This window comes from Kogia breviceps, chromosome 18 (assembly GCF_026419965.1).
Source record: "Kogia breviceps isolate mKogBre1 chromosome 18, mKogBre1 haplotype 1, whole genome shotgun sequence".
Classification (NCBI taxonomy): Eukaryota; Metazoa; Chordata; class Mammalia; order Artiodactyla; family Physeteridae; genus Kogia; species Kogia breviceps.
In genome coordinates, this window is record NC_081327.1 from 9,766,761 (window position 1) to 9,789,458 (window position 22,698).

Sequence of the window (22,698 nt, forward strand, 5' to 3'; positions counted from 1 at the left end):
AATGTATTCTGGACATCTTCCAACATCCATAGCAACAATTTGCACTGGATAAGTACTGGATAAAATACTTTGGCAACCCAACTGATTATTTGTTTGCTATTATAAATAATAATGCAATGAACATTCCTTTATATACATCTGTGGCAGATACGTATTTACTTCTGAAGATCAAAGGTTCATCTCTGGGGATCTATTCCTTAATTTTAATCCAATATATCATATGAAATAAAGCAATCATTTTACAAATTCTTGGCTACAGGAAATTTTTAGTAATTTTATTCATTTCATTTTTCATAGTTTTACAGCTTTAGTAAAAATAATGGTCACTGTAAACAAGAATAAAATGGAAGTGGATGGAAAAATAACCCCAAAGCCCTCCTTGATGTCCCCCCTCAAAAAAAAACTAGTTAGTATATGGCAAATATCCTTCTCACACACTGTCTTTAGGCATATATTCACTTTGAGAGATCATTTGTATCAAATGGATCTTACCAAGAGGGTTACAACCTATTTCTCCCGTTGCTATGTATGGTTCTATGTCACCATTTTAACGGATTTGCTGGGAAGATTCCACCTGAAAGAATCCCTTTCCACTCTCAATTCTTCATAGAGTTTATCAGCAGCATGGACTCTCCAAAACCTTGAAGATGTGCCTCCTGACTGAAGTCATTAACAGACTTCTCACTTTTAAAGACTCTTGCCAGTGTGGACTTTCTGATGGTATGTAAGCCGTGAACGGTGACTGAAGTCCTTACCACATATGGCGCACTTGTATGGTTTTTCTCCTGTGTGGACCCTCTGGTGGGCTTGAAGCCGAGAACTCTGACTGAAGCCCTTTCCACACTCCTCACATTTAAACAGTTTCTCCCGAGTGTGAACACTCAGATGGACTCTAAGATTGGAGGGGAGGCTGAAGGCCTTCCCACACTCCTCACACTTGTGCGGTTTCTCTCCTGTGTGGACCCTCTGATGATGGCGAAGATTCAGGCTCCGCCCAAAGGCTTTCCCACACTCCTCACATTTGTAAGGCTTTTCACCAGTGTGGCCCCTCTGGTGGTATATAAACTGTGAACTGTAACGAAAACCCTTTCCACACACGTCGCATCTGTAGGGCTTCTCCCCAGTGTGGACCCTCTGATGGGACTGAAGACCAGAGGACTGGCTGAAGCCCTTCCCACAGACACCACACTTGTAGGGTTTCTCGCCCGTGTGGACTCTCTGATGGACCCGGAAATCTATGGCCTGACTGAAGCTCTTATCACACGCCTCACATTTGTAGGGTTTCTCTCCTGAGTGGACTCTCTGATGAGCGTGAAGGTTTGATCTCCAACTGAAGCCCTTCCCACACTCCTCACATTTATACGGTTTTTCTCCAGTGTGAATGACTTGGTGCAGTTTAAGATTTGAACTGTAACTGAAGTCCTTACCGCACATGTCGCATCTGTAGGGCTTTTCCCCTGTGTGGACTCTCTGGTGGGTCTGCAGCTTTGACGACTGACTGAAGCCCTTCCCACACGTCTCGCATTTGAATCGTTTCTCCCCGGTATGGACGTTCTGGTGGACTTGCAGATTGGAAGCCTGACTGAAGCCCTTCCCGCACTCCTTGCATTTGTAGGGTTTCTCTCCCGTGTGGACACGGAAGTGGATGTGAAGATCTGTGTTACGGGTGAAGCCCTTCCCGCACGCCTCACATCTGTACGGTTTCTCTCCAGTGTGGACCCTCCGGTGGCATATCAAAGGGGAATTGTGACTGAACCCCTTGCCACAGACATCGCATTTGTAGGGTTTCTCCCCAGTGTGGACCCTCTGATGTATGTGATAATGCGCGGCCTGCGTGAAGCCCTTCCCACACTCCTCACACTTATAGGGTTTCTCACCCCTGTGGACCCTCTGGTGAACACGAAGGTTAACGCTCCAGCCGAAGCCCTTCCCGCACTCATCGCACTTGTACGGTTTCTCTTCGGTGTGGACTCTCTGATGGCACTGAAAATTTGAACTTTGGCTAAAGCACTTACCGCACTCCTCACATTTGTAAGGCTTCTCCCCCGTGTGTGTCCTGTAGTGGATGATAAGGCCTGTGCTGCTACTGAATCCCTTGCCACAACTGTCGCACCTATAGGACTTCTCTCCCACGTGAATAGATTGACGGGGATGAAAGGAGTTCCTATTGAAACCGTCGCCGGATTCACGACATTTATCGACTTTCCCTCGCAGGTGAATTCTTTGATGACTTTGCAGATGGGAGCATTTCTCTCCCAGGCGAACCCTCGGATGAATTGGGAGCACTTTGCTATCACTGAAGCTTTTCCCACACTCTCTACAGGGACATGGTGTCTCTCCTTCGCAGGGTTTCTGTTCTGTGTCAGTTTTAACAGGATCACTCAGGGGTGATCTCTTCATGAAGGCTTCACATATACGTGGGTTGTTCTTCCCGTTCGTTTGCTTACCTCTACTCTGATTCCCTGACTCACTCACATACGTATTCCCACAGGAATCGTGGGTTCTCGAAGTCAAAAATTCTTGATTTTCAAGGTAACTGGAATTATCGCCTTTGTGGTTCATCATATGGTTCTCATTTTCAGAAACCTGAAGAGAATCACCTTGTAGGAAATGGGAACTCCTCCTCTGAAGACAGCATGTTGAGTCACTTGTGACCTGTTTCCAGATTTGCCAGCAAGACGGCTCTTCGTGTGAAAGGTATTTTAATGCGACTTTTCCAAGAGTCTCCACCTCATCGGAATTCTTGCTGCCTAAAAGAAAAAGCGACACTCAGAGGTGAGGACAAGTAAATGCTTTGTTCAGAAACATCAGGATTTCACACTCAGGGATAAGGCCTTAAAAAACCAGGGAAAGGGTCATGTCTATACCACACCACTTACCCTTTTGTTATGCTTTTTCGTGTAAGTGGAAGTGAAGAACAGGGTCAAGAGACTCTTCTGTAAATGTGACCCATTTAGAACCACTGGTCTAATAGTTTAATAGAAGAGCTGTAGGTTTGAAATCGGATGGCTGCAGGGCAACAAAGAGAACCCACCTTCCAACCTACAGCAACGTCAACTAAAAGCCTAATCACCTGTTCCTTAGCAGGCTTATGACAAGTTGGCTTCTACTAAATTAGGTTAGGAAAGCACAGACTGTAGGCATTAAACAGTATTTTAGGTCCTGGTAGAAATGATCTTCTACGAGTAAATTTGGTAAGCGGTTGGGATAGTAACATTCATTGTTCTAAGCCTGGGAGTGATTCTGGTCTCTGTAAAAAGAAGGGGGAAAGGGAAAACTAACCTTGGAGAGCTGAGAAAGAACTTGGGAGGAGAAGAAAGAGAGCAGATTCTCAAAGGCAACCTTGAATGGAGGAGAGGGAGTTCTGTTCAGCTTGGAAAGCTTTTGCCCAGGAAGCTGTGAACCTTGCTTTTTCTCTCATTCCCTTCGGGTCTCTCTGCTCAAATGTCACTCAACTGGGTGAGGCCTTCCTATCACCCAGTATGAAATAATTCCTCCCACCCCAACACACCTTCCACTCTTCCCATCTGCCTTACTCTGCTTTCTTTTCCCCCATGGCGTTTATTATTTGATTTACTACATACTTCCTAATTTTTCCTGCCCGTTTAGATGGACTAGGATGTAACAGTCATGAGGAAAACAAGCACTTTGATTTCTTCATTGCTTCATCCCCACTGTAACAGAATTTCTCACATTGCTAGCATATACTGGTGAACTGTGAAATCCATTCCATACATTGTGACATTTCAAAGAAAAAGAAGTGGGAATTCCCCGGTGGTCCAGTGATTAGAACTCAGCACTTTCACTGCCAGGGCCAGGTTCGATCCCTAGTTGGGGAACTAAGATCCCACAATCTGTGTGGTACGGCCAACGAGGGGGAAAAAAACCCCTCAATATTCTGTAATAACCTATATGGGAAAAGAATCTGAAAAAGAATGGATATGTGTATAATGTATAACTGAACCACTTTGCTGTACACATGAAACTAACACAACATTGTAAATCAACTATACCCAATATAAAATAAAAATTAAATTTAAAACAATAAATAAAAATAAAAGAAATTATGTGGAAAAAAAATAAAAACATGAAAAGCATATCACAAGCAGTAAGGGTAACACTATATAAAATGCTTGTTTCAGCTGTAGACATACACATAAATATGCACATATGTTATATTTATACTTGGTCGGGATGTAAAATATTTCTTATTGAGGGTCATAGTTAAAAACGTATGGAAGCCACTGGCTTAAATGTTTAAAGTGGGTACCAAGTCCTGAATGATTAATTTGCTTAAATAGAAAGTTACATTCAAATGATATAAACTGAACCAAGTCCCAACAGGTATGTGCACATTTCAGGGTACGGTAGGCTAACTGAACATCCTAAAGATGTCCACGCCCTAATCCCTGGAACCTGCAAACATGTTAATGTACACAGCAAAAGGGACTTCAGATTTGATTAAATTAAGGATCTTGAGATGAGCCCAAAGAAGTCACAAGGGTCCGTATAAAAAGGAGATGGGGGACTTCCCTGGTGGCGCAGTGGTTAAGAATCCACCTGCCAATGCAGGGGACATGGATTCGAGCCCTGGCCCGGGAAGATCGCACATGCCACAGAGCAACTAAGCCTGTGTGCCACAACTACTGAGCCTGTGCTCTAGAGCCTGTGAGCCACAACTACTGAGTCCATGTGCCACAACTACTGAAGCCCGCGTGTCTAAAGCCTGTGCTCCGCAACAGGAGAAGCTACGATGATGATAAGCCTGCGCACCGCAACAAAGAGTAGCCCCTGCTCACAACTAGAGGAAGCTCATGCACAGCAATGAAGACCCAATGCGGCCAAAAATAAATAAATACATTAAAAAAAAAAAAAAAGAATCCCTACAAAAACAAGTCCTTTGTTTTACACTCCAGTGACCTATAAAGAACATTTTAGGTAGTATTTGTACACGGAGCATGGTTGCAAAATCCTGAAACATGCGGCTGCTGGAGAGGTCAAAAAAACCTTTGAGAAAGGGTGGCAGAAAATGCTACCAGATTTGTTAAAAAAGAGACTTGGTCTATGACACAAAACTGAAGTGTAACAATGCGTAGGATCATGATTCCTGAGGTTCAGTTTGCATATAAAAATGAACCCCAGTGAAACTAACACAACATTGTAAATCATCTACACTTCAATTAAAAAAAAGAAAAAGAGAATGAGACCCTTTCCACTAATACTCCTGAATGCATCAAACATGAAGCAACATGTAGACATGAGAAAGGAGATGGACAAAAGCAGATGGTTATATCCATTAACCATTCTCAGAATTCAGGGCCTAATCTATCATGTTTGCAGATAAGCTTCTCTCCTTCATTTTTCAGGCAGAGGGAGAGTATATACATTTACATTCCCTAGGAATATCTAATGTTTTTAAATGGGTAGAACTGAGGAATATGCACATTAAAGAGAAGGGAAGGAAGGGGAGAGAAAGGAAGAGGAGGTCAAAAAGTGAAGTAAACAGTGAGGATCTGAGTGAAGGCAGGAGAACCGAGGGCCTTGAAAGGCTGGGGAGAAAAGTGAAACAATGGCTGGGGATCCAGAGGATGAGGTGGTCTTCACAGATGAAGAAGGCTGGGGTCATAGGTCAGGAGGAGCTGTGAGGAGAGCTTCCTCACTTTTACTCAAAAGAATAATAATTTTTAAAGTAATATCTTCATTCAACAATTATGTACTGAGCATCTACTATGCAGAAGGCTCATCAGAGGCTTCGGGTAGAGACAGGAAATACAATTGCCCAAATTCCTACTTTTAAGGGGAAACGGATAATGAACAAGTAAATAAAGACAAGTTACGAGGTCAGGAGGTTATCAGTGTTTAGACACAAAATAAGGCAGGGTGGGCTTCCATGGTGGTGCAGTGGTTGAGAGTCCGCCTGCCAATGCAGGGGACACGGGTTCGTGTTCCGTTCCGGGAGGATCCCACATGCCGCGGAGCGGCTGGGCCCATGAGCCGTGGCCGCCGAGCCTGTGTGTCCAGAGCCTGTGCTCCGCAACGGGAGAGGCCACGACAGTGAGAGGTCCGCATACCACACACACACAAAAATAATAATAATAAGGCAGGGTGAGGGCATGGAGAATGGAGAGAGGATGGAACTGTAAATGGGGCAGACACACAAGGTCTGTCTGATGAGATGAAATTTGAGTAAAGACCTGAGTAAGGGAGTGGCTGGGGGCCTCTACACTGAGGCAGAGAGCTAGTCGAAGGCTGGGAAACAAGAGAACACTCCAAAGGGGCCAGGATGGCATGAATGATCTAAGAAAAGGTAAAAGGATGGGTGATCAAAGAGGAACTCAGTGAGGAGGCCAGATCAGGTAGGGCCCTGCAGTCCACTGTAAGGACTCAGAGTGAAAGGGGAGGCCTTGGGAGGGTTTTGGACGGAGGAATGGTATGATCTTACTTGCTTTCTAAAGAACCAGTCTGGCTACCATGTGGAGAAGAGGTTACAGGAGTGCAAGGGCAGAAGCACGGAGACCAGTTTGGAGGAAGCTGTCACAGTCCAGCCAAGAGATGACAGCACGTGGACACGAGCGGTTGTCACGGACGTGGAGAGAAGCAGATTAGCTGGTACCTGAAGTAATAGCTTTGTGGTTCTGACTGGAATGCCCGTTTCTTTGGGTTTCTCTCTCCATCATCCAAAGCTTTTCTTCTGTCTCCAACTGGGATACCATATCTGGCTTGAAGGGAAGATGTCCTATGAAAAGGCAGATATATATATTTAAGATGAACACACAGCTAAAATAGATCTTTGTCCAAGTTCTATAACCCTCAAGTGATCACAAACTGTAATAAGAAGTAAGTTCAGGGAACTATACTCAATATTCTGTAACAACCTATACGAGAAAAGAATCTGAAAAAGCATATATATATATAATTGAATCATCTTGCTGTACACCTGAAACTAACACAACATTGTAAATCAACTCTATTCCAATCAAAAAAAGAAAAACAAATTAAGGTCACAACCTAGTTCATGTCTATATATAGATAAAATTAGATTTAGCCAGTCTGTTTTTATCATATTTCTCACACTCTCATACCACTTACTGCAAACAGTCACAGTTTTTGCTACAATGTGAGGGGGTCTTGATAAGGAACTCTGACAGTTTCTATTCTAATTCCATTTTATTCTATTTCACTGAAAAAAAAAATAATGCCAGTACAATGAACTAAGTTGACTCCATGATCCACCAAAGTATCTGAAAGACAAAGTACAGAAGCTAAGCTGCCCGTTTATAGTTCATCTAAAACAGGGTTTCTCAGATGAGGCACTACTGATATTCTGGACTGGCTAATTCTGTGTGGTGGGGGGAGGTGGTCCTGTGCATCGTAGGACATTTAACAGCACCGCCAGCCACTAGATGCCAGCAGCACCTCTCCCTCAGCTGTGACAATCAAAACCGTCTCCTGACATTGCCAAATGTCCCCAAGGAGGCAAAATCACCCCGGATGGAATTTTGCCTGAGCAGAGAGGGACCAGAAAAACCTATGGATTGGAAAAACTTGTGTCTTCAAGGTCAGGGAATCACTTCACAAGGTCCAAAGCTTTGAACAACTGAGAATCAGACACTCTCAAGAGAGTTGAGGTTCAGGGTCAGAGAGTGCCCGTCCTCACCCACTGAGACCAGGTTCCGGAAGTTCTCCACCATCACATCCTGGTACAGCTTCCTCTGGGCGGAATCCAGCAGCCCCAGCTCCTCCTCGGTGAAGGTCACGGCCACGTCCTTGAAGGTCACTGCCTCCTACGACATCAAACACATGTCACCTCAATCTCACAACCTCCATTGGAAGAAGGGCAGCATCGAGAAGGATAAAGAAGATTAACCCAGAAAATGGTTACTGACTTGGAGGGACTCCAGGCAGTTTTCAGTCCCAACACTTGCCCCTCTGAGTGACAGTGATGTCACCTTCCCGCTGTCCCACTCTATCTCTGCTTTTAATATTCGCAAAGTTCACAGGCCTTCCGCAACCCTCCAGGACAGGTACACAGCTCCTCACCTGTGCTTTCAAGGCACAAGCCATATCCACCTGCTGCCACACGCACAGCTGGTGAAGGCATAGGGTGAGTTCAAATTTCAAGGTTTTTTTTTTTTTTTTTTTTTTTTTTTTTTTGCGGTATGCGGGCCTCTCACTGCTGTGGCCTCTCCCGTTGCGGAGCACAGGCTCCAGACGCGCAGGCCTAGCGGCCATGGCTCACAGGCTTAGTTGCTCCGCGGCATGTGGGATCTTCCCGGACCCGGGCACGAACCCGTGACCCCTGCATCGGCAGGCGGATTCTCAACCACTGCGCCACCAGGGAAGCCCCAAATTTCAAGGTTTTAATGACAGGACCCTGGGCAAATTCCTTTACCTCTCACTATCTTAATTTCCTCTTCTCTATAATGGTGTCTAAATCACAAGGTGTTTGAAAGGATTAGACGAGTGAACATATGTAAAGCACTTACAATGGCGCCTGGCACATAAGAAGTGTTCAATAAATTTGAGCAAGCAGTATCATTAAAATCTCTTTCATTCCATGTTGTGACTGCATAGTATAGTATTCCTTAGAACTGATGATGTAGCTTTAATCAATCCAAATAAAGCACAATTAGTTACAGATTTTTACTTATCATCATCTGCTGTAAAGATACTTTCACAGAGATCTCAACCAAGAAGTAGAAACTGCACTTTAAAATTTTTGAAAGCTTAATGGCAGATTTCCCTCTCAAAAGGTTTTCCCAATTCACCTTTTATATGAGGGAGTACAAATGTTCCTGAACCTCTAGACTGGCCAAATAAGACATAATTCCTTTTTTTTTTTTCTTAAGAAAATCTTCAACAATCTAAGTGAAATAAATAAATAGAAAGCTTTTATTAACGTTTGTACACATTTAGTTATTAAATTATTTTCTTCATAAATTTACTTTCCATTATTGTGACGCTCCTATTCTTTCTTTTACTCATATTCCGTTTGGGTCTTACTTTATTTTACTAATTTTAATTAAGAATTAGAGATATTAAACCTTTACCTAATGTTTCTAAGTACATCCCATCAATTCAAATATTGCAAATATATAGCTGTGAATGCCTGAGGGAAAAGGAATATGAGAAAGTGAAAAGAGGTAGTTTGTAAACAGGGTAGTAGTGTAAATTATCTTTCTCTATTCCAAATTTCCACAATTTTTCAAAGATTGCTTTGTGAAATACTAAAGATGATAAAATAAACCAAACAAAATGCACAGTCTGGCACACAACATGCACTCAAGGTGTGTCGTGTTCATTAACCTTTCCAAGGAAGAGAAAAAAGGTGTGTCCAATCTTTGAGAAATAAAATCCTTTAGGAGACAGAAAGCCGTGCCTTACTTACCTGAAACTCGGTCATTTTCTCCCACTCCTTCCGGGGAAGGTCAGAGTCCTGAGAAGGCATAACTGGGGAAGGACAAAGAAGCCACGAGATGCAGGCCAGGGCTGTCAGAAGCCCACGTGGATCTTTGCAGAAATTACATGTGAGCACTCATACTCGCAGGCAGAGGTGCTCACATACAGCTCGGGGAGCAGAGCTTGGAGTAGACTGCAGCTACTAGCAGGACTGTCAGCCAGTGGCCACTGGACAGTGAACAACCAGCACAGCCAAACACAGTAGCCCTACCATAAAGACTTCTGATCCTACCATTAAAAAAATGAAAAGACAATCTATGGACTGGAATAAGATATTTGCAAATTATGTTACTGAAGGGATTAATTTCCAAAATATACCAACAGCTCATACAGCTTAATACCAAAAGAGCAAACAACCCAATCAAAAAATGGGCAGAAGACCTAAATAGGCATCTCCAAAGAAGACATACAGATGGCCAAAAGGCACACGAAGAGATGCTCAACATCACTAATGATTAGAGAAATGCAAATCAAAACTACAATGAGGTATCACCTCACATCAGTCAGAATGGCCATCATTAAAGTCTACGATTAACAAATGCTGGAGAGAGTATGGAGAAAAGGGAACCCTCCTGCACTGTTGGTGCCAGTGTAAACTGGTACAGCCACTATGGACAACAGCATGGAAGTTCCTTAAAAAACTAAAAATAGAGCTACCATAGGATCCAGCAATCTTCCTCCTGGGCATATATCCAGAGAAAACTCTAATTCAAAAAGACACATGCACAATGCTCATAAGTAATTTTTGTAATAAGAAAAAATGGCCCAATAAAAATTACATAAAACATGGGACTTCACTGGTGGCACAGTGGATAAGACTCCGTGCTCCCAATGCAGGGGGCCCAGGTTCGATCCCTGGTCAGGGAGCTAGATCCCACACGCATGCCATGACTAAGAGTTTGCATGCCACAACTAAGAAGCCCATGTGCTGCAACTAAGGAGCCTGTGTGCTGCAACTAAGGAGCCTGTGTGCTGCAACTAAGGAGCTGGCAAGCCACAACTAAGGAGCCTGCCTGCTGCAACTAACACCCCATGCAAGCAAATAAATAAATAAATATTTTTAAAAAAATGTCCATCAACATAGGAATGGATAAAGAAGATGTGGTACATGTATACAATGGAATATTACTCTCCCATAAAAAAGAATGAAATAGTGCCATTTGCAGAGATGTGGATAAATCTAGAGACTGTCATACAGAGTGAAGTAAGTCAGAAAGAGAAAAACAAATATTGTATAGTATCGCTTCTATGTGGAATCTAGAAAAATGGTAGATGAACTTATTTGCAAAGCAGAAATAGAGACACATGTTGAGAACAAACTTATGGATACCAAGGGGGGAAGAGGGGGGTGGGATGAATTGGGAGATTCGGGTTGACACATATACACTATTACGTATAAAAGAGATAACTAATGAGAACCTACTGTACAGCACCAGGAAACTCTACTCAATGACCTGTGGTGACCTAAATGGGAAGGAAATCTAAAAAAGAGGGGACATATGTATACGTATGGCTGATTCACTTTGCTGTACAGCAGAAACTAACAACATTGTAAAGCAACTATACTCCAATAAAATTTTTTTTTAAATGATACATGCACCCCAATGTTCATAGCACTATTTACAACAGTTAAGACATGGAAGCAACCTAAATGTCCATCGACAGATGAATGAATAAAGAAGTTGTGGTATGGAATGGAATATTACTCAGCTATTAAAAAGAATGAAATAATGCCATTTTCAGCAACATGGATTGACTTAGAGATTATCATACTAAGTGAAGTAAGCCAGACAAAGACAAATACCATATAATATCACTTATATGTGGAATCGAAAACAATGATACAAATGAACTTATTTACAAAACAGAAATAGACTCACAGACACAGAAAACAAACATGGTTATCAAAGGGGATAGTGGGTGGGGAAAAGGGAGGGGGGAGGAAGGGGGAATAAATTTGGAGTTTGGGATTAACATATAGACACTACTATATATAAAACAGATAAACAACAAGGACCTACTGTATAGCACAGGGAACTATACCCAGTACTTTATAATAACCTATGATGGAAAAGAAACTGAAAAAGTATATATATGTGTATATATATATATATATATATATATATATATAACTGAATCACTTTACTGTACACTTAAAACTAACACAACATTGTAAATTACCTATACTTCAACAAAAAAAAAGAATAATGAAAATAAAACCTAAAGAAAAAAAAAGATTTCTGATCCTGGGGGTGGTAGGAAATGAAAGGCAACGTAACAACAATGTGGGTTTAAAAAAAAGAAAAGAAAAAAAAAAAGAGTTCTGGAGTCAAAGTCCTAGGTTTAAATCCTGCAAAAGATACTACACATCCATGTAATGTAGGGGTATTAGAAAAAACCTCTCTGTGCCTCTCCTCAGTCATCTACACAATGAGGATAGGATATGAACCTGGCCACTCCTCGTAAACCATACCCACCTCAGAGAGTTGTTCCAAGGATTCAAGGAGTAGATGGAAAGTTCTAAAAATACAGGAGTCTCTTTTTCTTGCAGCTGCAAAAAAGCAGATGATCCTTTGCATCATAAACTGTATTTGCAAATGTCTTTTCTAACAGTACCAACAAAAGAGACCTGAAAGGCATCTGGATTTTGTATATGATTGCTCTCATATGAAAGTCACCTGTATTTTCTGAAAGCCCTGATTCTGACTTAAAATTTCTCCTTACTTAATAATTTGTAACCCAGTTAATAATATTTTATTCACACTTGTATTAGTTTTCTAAAAAAGAATCATTTCGGGTCAATTTATTTCACTGAAGCCAGAAAAGGCTTATTGGTAAAAGCCTTTCATCCTATGTACATGGAGATAAAGAAAAACACATAGAAAAGAGACAAAATAAAAATCAAGAGACATGGAAGATAGATTGAGAGGTTCCCACATTTGTCTAATAGGAGTGTAAGAAGGGAATGGAAGCAACTACAAGAGAGGTTTTATTTCAAGAGATAACTGCTGAGTTCACATATAGAAAATCTGAACAGTATAAATAAAAATACATATACTCCTAAACAAATGACAGTGAAACTCAGGAAGCAAAGGATAAATAAATAACTAAAAACAACAACAAAAATCCTTAAAGCTCCCAGAAAGAAAATTTACCTAATAAAAATGACAATTAGGTTGACAGAAACTGGGAAGCAGAATGGAGATCTAAAATATATGAATATTTCCAAAATGAAGAAAAAAAATCGTGAATCTTGATTTCTATGCTCGACTAAATGGTTATTTATGAGAGAAAGAAAGACGTTTTAGCTGATTAAAAAAAGAAGAGGGCTTCCCAGGTGGCGCAGTGGCTGGGAGTCCGCCTGCCGATGCAGGGGACACGGGTTCGTGCCCCGGTCCGGGAAGATCCCACATGCCGCGGAGCGACTGGGCCCGTGAGCCGTGGCCGCTGAGCCTGCGCGTCCGGAGCCTGTGCTCCGCAACGGGAGAGGCCACAACAGTGAGAGGCCCGCGTGCCGCAAAATAAATAAATAAATAAATAAAATAAAAAAGGAAGAAAATTCACAACTAAATGAACCCTGAAAGAATTGATGGTTAAGAAACATGTAAATATGTTGGTAATATATTTGTTAAAAGAAAAAAAAAACTAGAACGATATGACAAATTTTGAGGGTGGTTTTCATAAAAAGTAAACCTATAACCTAGCCTGCAGTGGAAAAAAAAAAAAAAAGGTAGTAGGAGGGAGCCATCATCAAATTTCAAGTTTATTTTTATTTAGTCTCTATATTTTTCAGAATGAGAATACATGATGATTAAATTTAGTATTTGTTGAGATAGATATCGGTTTTAAAAACATATCTGTTTTTAAACAGGGCCCGGCAGAGAGCACAGTGAGAAGAGGATCCCGGCCTTCTAGCCCGGGGCCCTCCAGGCCCTCCGGCCTCCAGTCGGCAGGTGAACTGCGGGGCCCCGGGACAGGCTCAGGCTGTGTCTTGCTGAGCCCCAGAGCCCTCACCGCAGCCGCCCACTAGCAGGGCCTGAGCCTGGAAGCAGCAACGAACTGCTCCCCCACCCCCACCTCCGCGACCTGATGGTGGCGGCCCCCCGGAGCCCAGATCCCGCCCGCCGCCGGGTCTCTTGACCCCACGCTGCAGGGGTTAGGAGGCCCGCAGGCCACCGAGGATGTGGTGCCTTTGGGCATTGGGTGTGGCAGGGCGAGAAGAATGGCAGCCACTAGAACACCGTGGAGGGAGGGCCGTTGGAGCCTCGAGGGCCCGGGAAGGGGGGTCTACGTGGAGGCCAGCTCAGCCACCCTTAGGCCTTGGAGCCCGCGTGGGTCCCGGACCTGAGGTGACCTCTCTGTCCCAGTTGGACGAGACCTCACCTCTTCCGACAACGACGGACAAAGGCCTTAACGGGCCCGGAAAGTGAGCGGACCCCCGGTCGACGACGGGTGGAACGTTAGCGGGTCATCGGGTGGTTGGTCGGCGTTCTAACCAAGACCTCGACGTCGGAAGATAGAAATGGTAGAATAACCTACCACATGCGGCCAATAGGAAGTGCCAGCCACCCTTTGGGAATATTTACTGGCCGTTTATAAAAGGCCTGTGTATATAATATGAAAAAGGTGCTCTCAACTTTCCCCCCAAGCTTTCGAAAGAAAACTCGCTACATATAGGTGTTACAGATGTGAAGAGGTTGCCGACGTATGATAGAGTTAAAGTCACATGTCTTGTAAATGCCCATTTGTTTCTTTTAAAAAACCGCAGAAATGTCTTCTGTAAATGACTTTTCGAAATGGAGTTGTTTGACCACCTCTAGAGGCGACAGCAGGAGCCACAGAGGTCCACGTTTGTTCAGTGGGTTAGAGGACGTGGAGTGGAAGGCGTTGAGGAGGAAGAAAAGAAGGTTCTGTGCCAGACTGGTCACAGTTAGAAGACATTTGCATATTAGAACCATTGTTTTGTGTGTGCATTTTACTCCTTACTACTGTATATGCAGTTGACAATAAGTACTTTTTTGAAATATCTAGTCTTTCTAGATGTTCTAAACTGCCTGATATATGTTCAAAGTAGAGGTAGTAAAAAGACATTTTGTAAATGTTTTGGTTAAAATTCGTATGGAATGTTGTTTGGGGGGGAGGGGTGGCTAAACCACCTTTTTGAACAGTATGCAGTATGTACTGTGTTTATTTGTGCACTGGTTCGAGGTCGGGGGAGGAGAAGGAAGTGCAAAGAGCTCTGTGCCAGTGTGCTTATGGTGAGGCAAGATTAATCGTTGTCTTTTTTATGTTCCTGCATTTTGTTTCACTTTGCCGTGTATATAGTGTATATAATGGACAAATGAGTCCTAATTTACAACACCTAGTTTTTCTAGATGTTAAAGAGGTTGCCAGTGTATGACAAAAATAGAGTTAGTAAATAATACATTTTGTGTTAAAATTTCTAGGAAAAGATTGTCTTCTGAAAATTTGAGCATTATAGTCCTCTGGGTTGGTGGAGCGGGGAGAGAAGGGGGTTGGTCTTAGAATGGCTAGAATGCTGGTATTTTGAAGACACTTTCAGATTGTAACTGTTACATGTGTGCAGTTCATTCAGTACTGCTCTGTATATAGTGGACAAATTAAGTCCTTATTTGAAACATCTAGTCCATCTAGATGTTTAGAAGTGCCAAACGTATGTTAAATGTAGAGGTAGTAAAATATCACTTTGTAAATATCTTTTTGCTAAAATTCACAGGAAGTACTGTCTTTGGGAATGTTAAATGTTAAACCACCTCTCTGAGCAGTATACTATTGTCTATACTTGTTCAGTGGTTTGGAGGAGAGGGAAAGAATTGCAGAAGGTAATATGCTAGTGTGTTCATACCTGGACATTTTCAGACAAAACCATTTTTTGTATGTTCATTTTGTTTTGCTGTGTATATACTGTATATAATGGACAAACTGAGTCCTAGTTTTGCAACATCTAGTCTCTAGATGTTAAAGGGGTTGCCAGTGTATGACAAAGTAGTAAAATTAGCACATTTGTACACTTTATTGAAATTCATAGGAAAGCTTGTCTTCTGTAAATGACTTTTGGATATGAATTTGTTCAACCACCTCTAAGCATTACACATGCATGTACTTGTCCACTGGATTGGCAGTGGAGAGAAGGAAGTGAGGGAGGAAATGGTTCAGGCCAAAATAGTCATATTTAGAAGATACCTCAGATTATAACCATTGTTACATGTGTGCAATTTTATTTAACAGTGCTGTGTACATAGTGGACAAGTAAGTTCTTATATGAAATATCTATTCTTTCTAGATGTTTAAAAAAAAAGTTAAAATACAAGACCACACAATTTTCAAATGAGTTGAGGGTAAATAAAAGGAATAAACTGAACTGAAGATAATAAAAGAGAATAAAAGGAAGAAATGTAAAGCATGGTAATTTAAAAATAAATATTTTTAAAATATTTTACATAAATCAATGAAGGTAGAACACACCCTCACACCATACACAAAAATAAACTCAAAATGGATTAAAAACTTAAAATATAAGACAAGATACCATAAAACTCTTTTAAAAGAGAACATAGGCAAAACATTCTCTGACATAAATCATATCAATGTTTTCCTAGGTCAGTCTCCCAAGGCAATAGAAATAAAAGAAAAAATAAACAAATGGGACCTAACCAAGTTTATAAGCTTTTGCACAGCAAGGGAAACCATAAACAAAATGAAAAGAAACTATGGACTGGGAGAAAATATTTGCAAATGATGGGACTTTATAACGGCCTAATTTCCAAAATATACAAACAGCTCGTACAACTCAAACAACCCAATCGAAAAAGAGGCGGAAGACCCATATAGACGTTTCTCCAAAGGAGACATACAGATGGCCAATAGGCATGTGAAAAGATGCTCATCATCGCTAATTATTAGAGAAATGCAAATCAAAACTACAATGAGGTACCACCTCACATTGGTCAGAATGGCCATCATTAAAAAGTCTACAAATAATAAATGCTGGAGAGGGTGCGGGGAAGAGGGAACCCTCTTACATTGTTGGGGGGGAATGTAATTTAGTGCAGCCACTATGGAAAACAGTATGGAGGTTCCTCGAAAAACTAAAAGTAGAGTTGCCATATGATCCAGCAATTCCACTTCTGGGCGTATACGCAGACAAAACTATAATTCGAAAAGATACATGCACCACAGTGTTAGTAGCAGCTCTATTTACAATAGCCAAGCTTATGGAAACAACCTAAATGTCCACTGACGAATGGATAAAGAAGATGTGCTATATATACAATGGAATATTACTCAGCCATTAAAAAGAATGAAATAATGCCATTTACAACAACATGGATGGGCCTAGAGATTATCATACTAAGCGAAGTCAGAAAGACAAATACCATACGATATCACTTATATGTGCAATCTAAAACACGACACACATGAACTTATCTACGAAAAAGAAACAGACTCACAGACAGAACAACTTGTGGTTGCCAAGGGGAAGGGGGCTGAGGGAGGGAAGTATTGGGAGTTTGGGATTAACAGAGGCAAACTATTATATACAGAATGGCTAAACAACAAGGACCTCCTGTATAGCACCGGAAACTATATTCAATATCCTGTGATAAACATAATGGAAACGAATATGAAAAAGAATATAACTGAGTCACTTTGCTGTACAGCAGAAATTAACACAACATTGTACATCAACTATACTTCAATAAAATTTTTAAAAATATTTTAAAACATTTTAAAGTAAATAAAACATTTTATATTTTAAAAATATTTATTTATTTATTTTAAAAACACATGTACGTGTGGTAGAAAAACACATGTACATATTAACAAGCAATTAAACATTCTCAGGTGTAGTCAACAGACAACTGATCTTTTTCCTAGTGGTAATTTACTAAGTGAAGGAAACCTGATTAACTGAAAACAGATGAAGTACCAAGAAAGACCTTTCAGTGATGTGTACCTGGGGCTATGCTGTGAGGGGCCAAGAGGTCCCTCCTTCCTCCCGTTTCCGAATTCAGGACTGGCGAAGAAAAGGATGTGGTGGAAGAGCACGACTGTATCCGTCTGCCGGATACACTGCCGCGGGACGTCCCCAGGCACTAGCGCGGGGTGACTCGGTGCTTCCTAAAAAACGAGATCAGTAGAAGCTCGGGAAAAGCTCGGGAAGGGCTGTCTCCCGACGGATGACAGAACGGCCGTGCCATCGCTCCTCGCTCTCTCCCTTCACTGACTGGGGCATCCAGTCAAAAGGGCGCTCGTGAGAAAATTATTAACTGCATCAATAGCAAGAGACAACCCGTTATGTGCCACCAGCGTTCGAAGCTATTGACACGTATGGTCTCACTCGATTCTAATCACAACCCTACCCAGTAGTGACAGTCTCTCCCGCTATCTTACAGAGAAGGAAAGTAGGACGCACGGATAATCAACAACTCGCCACATATTGTACCGATAGAAGTAGCAGCTCTGCTTGGTAAGCGGGGGAGGAGGGCAGACGGATGCCGCACTTCCGCCCTCCACCTCTCAGCCTCCGCCGGCGGCCGCGACTTCTCCATCCTAAGACAGCCGGCTAGGTAGCGACTAGTCCCACGCTCAGGCCGAAAAGGCTCGCAGGGGTCTTGGGGGGTGCAGGGCCGACTCACCTCCCGGATCGAAAAAATGGTGGCTGCCTCGCTTTCCCGGAGCGGAAGTGCCTCTGACTACACAGCGCTCGGAACTACACTTCCCAGAAGCCCCGGAGACACGCCGCAGCCCCGCATTTCCGTATAGAGTCTAGGGGAACACACTTCCCAGAGCCCCAGGAGGAGGAAGGGCAGTGTCCTCCCAGTTGGAGCTTTAAAACAAAACAAAACAACCCCAAACTCTTGGGAGTTCTCGGCCAACGACTTCCAGGATCCCCTTCGTGTGAAGCAGTTCTCTGACGCCGGTAGAGCTTAGCTTTATCTCACTGACAAACAAAACATGATAAATATTTGAAGAGTCAGAATCTTAAAAGACTGTAAGAAACAGATCAGTGTAATAGAACTGTACGCCCTCTACCAGAGGTAAAAAAGGGGGGGGAGAGGGGAAATGATAGGCTTAAAATGAAGTTTTAGACGATTTTTAGATGAGTGAAAGACCCAAAAAATGCAACAGGGGCAGATTGTATTGATTTCCACTATTGTTAACAGAACAGTCAAATAATTCAGAACTTGGCTGCTGAGGACACACATGGAGTGAAAAGATAAGCTTCAGCATGGACTGTGTGATCAATTTCTCAATGCAATCAGGGCCACTGTAATCAATCCTCAGGGAGTTTCTGAATTTGAAAGACAAACACGTTGTTAATTCGGTGTTTATACAATAGTCACTACAAAGGCTGTTGTTTGTTCAAATATATTGATGGAAGAAATTTGCACATACTGAGGTATGGGAAGTCATTCTGGCTTTTACATAGTTTAACTTTAAACTTTACGCTAACTAAAACAGCCTGTTTTGTGGCCCAGTAAACATACATCTGCTTTAACCATTGAAGAAAAGGGTGCAGGACTTCCCTGGTGGTCCAGTGGTTAAGAATCCGCCTGCCAATGAAGGGGACATAGGTTCGAGTCCTGGTCCGGGAAGATCCCACATGGCGCGGAGCAACTAAGCCCGTGTGCCACAATTACTGAGCCCGCACGCCACAACTACTGAAGCCTGAGTGCCTAGAGCCCGTGCTCTGCAGCAGGAGAAGCCACAGCAGTGAGAAGCCCGCGCACCGCAACACACAGTAGCCCCCACTCGCTGCAACTAGAGAAAGCCCGCGCACAGCAACAAAGACCCAATGCAGCCAAAAATAAATAAATAAATAGTTTTTTAAAAAGTGTGCAGTGTCCAGAAGTAAAGAATGCCCGTTCTGAAGGAGAAAAATGCCTCCCTTCCTGGGATGTCAATGCTAGCGTTCCTTCAATGATAAGGCTCCCTGGAGCTGAGGCCATGCCGACTCGTAATGTGAGTGCTAATGTCTTTTTTGAAACCTTGAAGGAATATACTCCTGTCATGTTTGATGTTCTTTGTTCTGACAAGATATAAAACTGCTGAAAACTATGCTTCTTTGGAACAGTTCCTCAGAGCTATCTGAGAGGCTGTCTCCCAAGCTATAGTCCAGTTTGGCTCAAATAAAACTCTCTTCTATTCTTATTATAGGTTGATTATTGATTATTTCCATTAACAGTATGACAGAATTGATGTTTCAAAGAAATGAGACTGGAGAGAAGAGAGGTATGTATACCTAAAACTATCCATATATCCATGACAATATATTTTTGCATTTCTCATTTCTGAACATATATTCCTTTTTCTGTTATCCTTAGCAGCTATCTCTTATGGAGCACTTAGTGTGTGCCAGGGACTACTCCCAACTCTTTAGACTCCGGGATCTCACTTCATCTTCACAACTTTTTTTAGGTAAATACTATTATTTCCTCTATTTTACAGTTTACAACGGAGCCGGAGGCAGAGAGAGTTAAATAATTTGCCCATGTTACTAAATTAGTAAGTACTAGAGCCAGGTTTCAAAATTTGGCATTTGACAACCAGAGCCTGAGAGGTAACCATTACACTAACCACATCTTGTATAATCAACATGAACAGAATGTTTAACTTCAATTTTTTCTCCTTCCTGATGCCAGAAAGCTGTAGCCTAACATGGAAATTCAATCCCTTTCACATGCATGTCTATCCAGTGCCCTTAAGGGAAGGTCCAAATACTTTGGCCAGCCTCACAAACAGGAATCTTCCATATGCTTGTTTCCCTCTTCAAATCTGCTTTCCACGCTACATGTCCAGCCATGATGAATCGCTTGTACTCCTACAAAAAGCTTTTTTGTATCTGTTGTTCCTTCTTGTCATATACTGCTGCTCTATTCACTTCTAGGTCATAGCTTAAATATTCCCTGCTCCAGTAAGACTTCTTGTGAGTTCTTGTCTTGCAAACTACTACAAACCGTGTGTGATAACCGCGATCACAGACTTGGACTCAGGCTGCCTAGGTTAAAATACTCGTTCTGCCACTTACTCTGTGAACTCTGTCTCTTCTTCTTCATTTGTAAAATGGAAATAATAATAGGATTGATATGAGGAAGATACATGTAATAAATACATGTAAAAGCACTGGAAACTCTGCCTGACTCACGACCACCTACAACAAGTTAGCAAATATTCTCAGATGATAAACACAGGACATGTAAATTAGAGATAGTCGGTTTCTACATAAGTTTTCTTTAGATCATTAAAATATTATCAATAATTAAGGTATATCAACTTTCGAATGCTGTGAAAAAAAATTAGTAGATTCTGCAACCCACTGAAAGTGAGATAAAGGATCACTAAAGTTTATATTGTTCTCCTTTACTGTTTCCTAAGTCCATTTCAGGAATTTTGAATAAAATCTAACTGAGCTGCAGGCCTCTGTTTCAGGATATTGGGCAGCTACACCAGCCACAAATACTGAAGAATTTCTCCCTGCCAGTCTTTGGTGCCAAGTACACTTTAAAGAATATGACATTCTCCCTGCAACAAAGTAGCACACAGCCAAAGGGAGAAACAGATCAGAAACCAAGATTTAGAAGACTGGACTGTTTCAAGTCGAACTTCAAAATAAAGGAACCAAATTCATAATTATTCCTCTCCAACTTTCAATGTTTCTATGTCCCTAAACTTTCTTACCTACGTAACTACCATCCTTCTGGCTGCCAAGAATGAAAACCATGAAGTTAACAGTTGCTTTCCTTTGCTCTTCATATATAATCAATTTATGTTAATGGATTTTAAATTCTAATGACTCCATGACTGGGGTTTGTTTTTAGTTTAAATTATTCCATCTTCTCTTCCTCCCAGTCTCCCCAGAAGTATTTTGTGTGAGAAGGGGAATGGACACAATTAGATAGGCAAAACTTTGACAAGGGTTGCAGATGACTGATGGGGTGGTGGGCAGGTTTCATTACACTATTTTCTGTTTTGTGTATGTTTGGGCCTTTCCTTAATAAAAATTTAGGACGAAATACCATGCGTAGTAAAGCTCCAATGCAAAATGCATTAAAAATGTTAACAGTGTTATCTCTAAACCTTGAGATTATGTGTAATTTCATTTCTTTCCTTTTTACAGTTCTGTTATTTCCTAATCTCTCTATAATGGGCATACATTCCTTTTATAATGAGGATATAAATTACAAAGCCCCAAACCACTTCCAAACCTGATAGAAAAAAAAGGCTTCTTTAAACCATTCACATGACTATTTCTGATGATTAAAAAAAAAAAAAAGTACAGCATAGAAATTAAAAACCCAGATTTGAGGCTTCAACTCGTCGGGTTCAAATGGTAGTTCTGCCTCTTACTAGCTATGAAGTCTTGGGCAAATAAGATAAACTCGCAAGAGTAAATTTTTTTTAAAAAAAGAATTTTTCCTTGTCCAAAGGGTCTGTTTTTCCTGTCCTTTTTCTTAGAGCAACTCCATTAAAAACCCAGTGCTTTTGGATCCTTTCTGTAACCTTTCCACGTGCATGAAAATCTTGTTAAGAGGCTAAGGAAGCCTTTTACCAAGTTTACAACCCAGAAGCGTTTTCAAAGTCCTGGGGGTTCTCCCTTTAGAATGTAAACATCTTAGAAAATAACCCAGCGTCCCAGTCACTGTGGGAGTGTAATGAAGGTGCCTTTCAGTGAGTTGTAAATCTGCTAGCAGGGGAGATCAGATATATTTTATTATTCCTTCAGAGAAAGTCAATTAACAAAACATTCCCAAGTAAATTTAAGATGAATTTATCAAAGAATTTGCAGTAAATGGGGGCAGTCACTTCCTCTTATAGGAAAACAAGATACCGTTAATCTTGAGAATGTATGTACCAAGTCGTCAAAAATAGACTAGCATGAAATTGCTTGACTGTATAAATAGTGTTAAATTTCTTTCTCTGTAATCTTTCCACAAATTATCTACAACACTATACTCTGAAAATGCTTATTCAGTAATCAGATTGCTTTCTTTTCGACACTGTGTAGAGAGCACTTTGTGTGTTAGGCGGGTGCTTTATTTCCCCCAAACAATACCTCCGCTTCCTTATCTGTTAAAAAAAAAAGAAAAAAGAAAAAAAGCCTAATAGCTTTACCTACCTCATAAGGCTGTTGCGGTCATTTAATGAAGTTAATTTGTATAAAATGATAAGGGACTTATCAATGATTAATGACACTACTTTAGTGATGAGGATAAT

At 41.5% G+C, this 22,698-nt stretch overlaps 1 protein-coding gene across 9 annotated transcripts in view; it reads right to left on the reverse strand.

Annotated features, from left to right (window-relative positions):
* Positions 1 to 254: 254 nt before the first annotated feature.
* LOC131744719 (zinc finger protein 227) overlaps positions 255 to 22,698 on the reverse strand; it is a 44,505-nt gene continuing 22,061 nt past the window's right edge. For 3 of the 9 annotated variants that reach the window (XM_059044492.2, XM_067020155.1, XM_059044491.2), the window contains exons 5-8: positions 11,937 to 12,010; positions 7,658 to 7,784; positions 6,614 to 6,736; positions 255 to 2,750 (exon numbers count right to left, since the gene is read on the reverse strand). In XM_059044492.2, coding sequence (XP_058900475.1) covers positions 688 to 2,750; positions 6,614 to 6,736; positions 7,658 to 7,784; positions 11,937 to 12,010 — 2,387 coding nt within the window. In that variant the 3' untranslated portion in view covers positions 255 to 687. Of the gene's footprint in view, positions 2,751 to 6,613; positions 6,737 to 7,657; positions 7,785 to 8,486; positions 8,580 to 9,388; positions 9,451 to 11,936; positions 12,011 to 17,437; positions 17,602 to 17,926; positions 18,350 to 22,698 lie in introns of those variants that run through there. The other 6 variants (XM_067020157.1, XM_067020156.1, XM_067020158.1 and 3 more) reach the window with 5 other exon arrangements.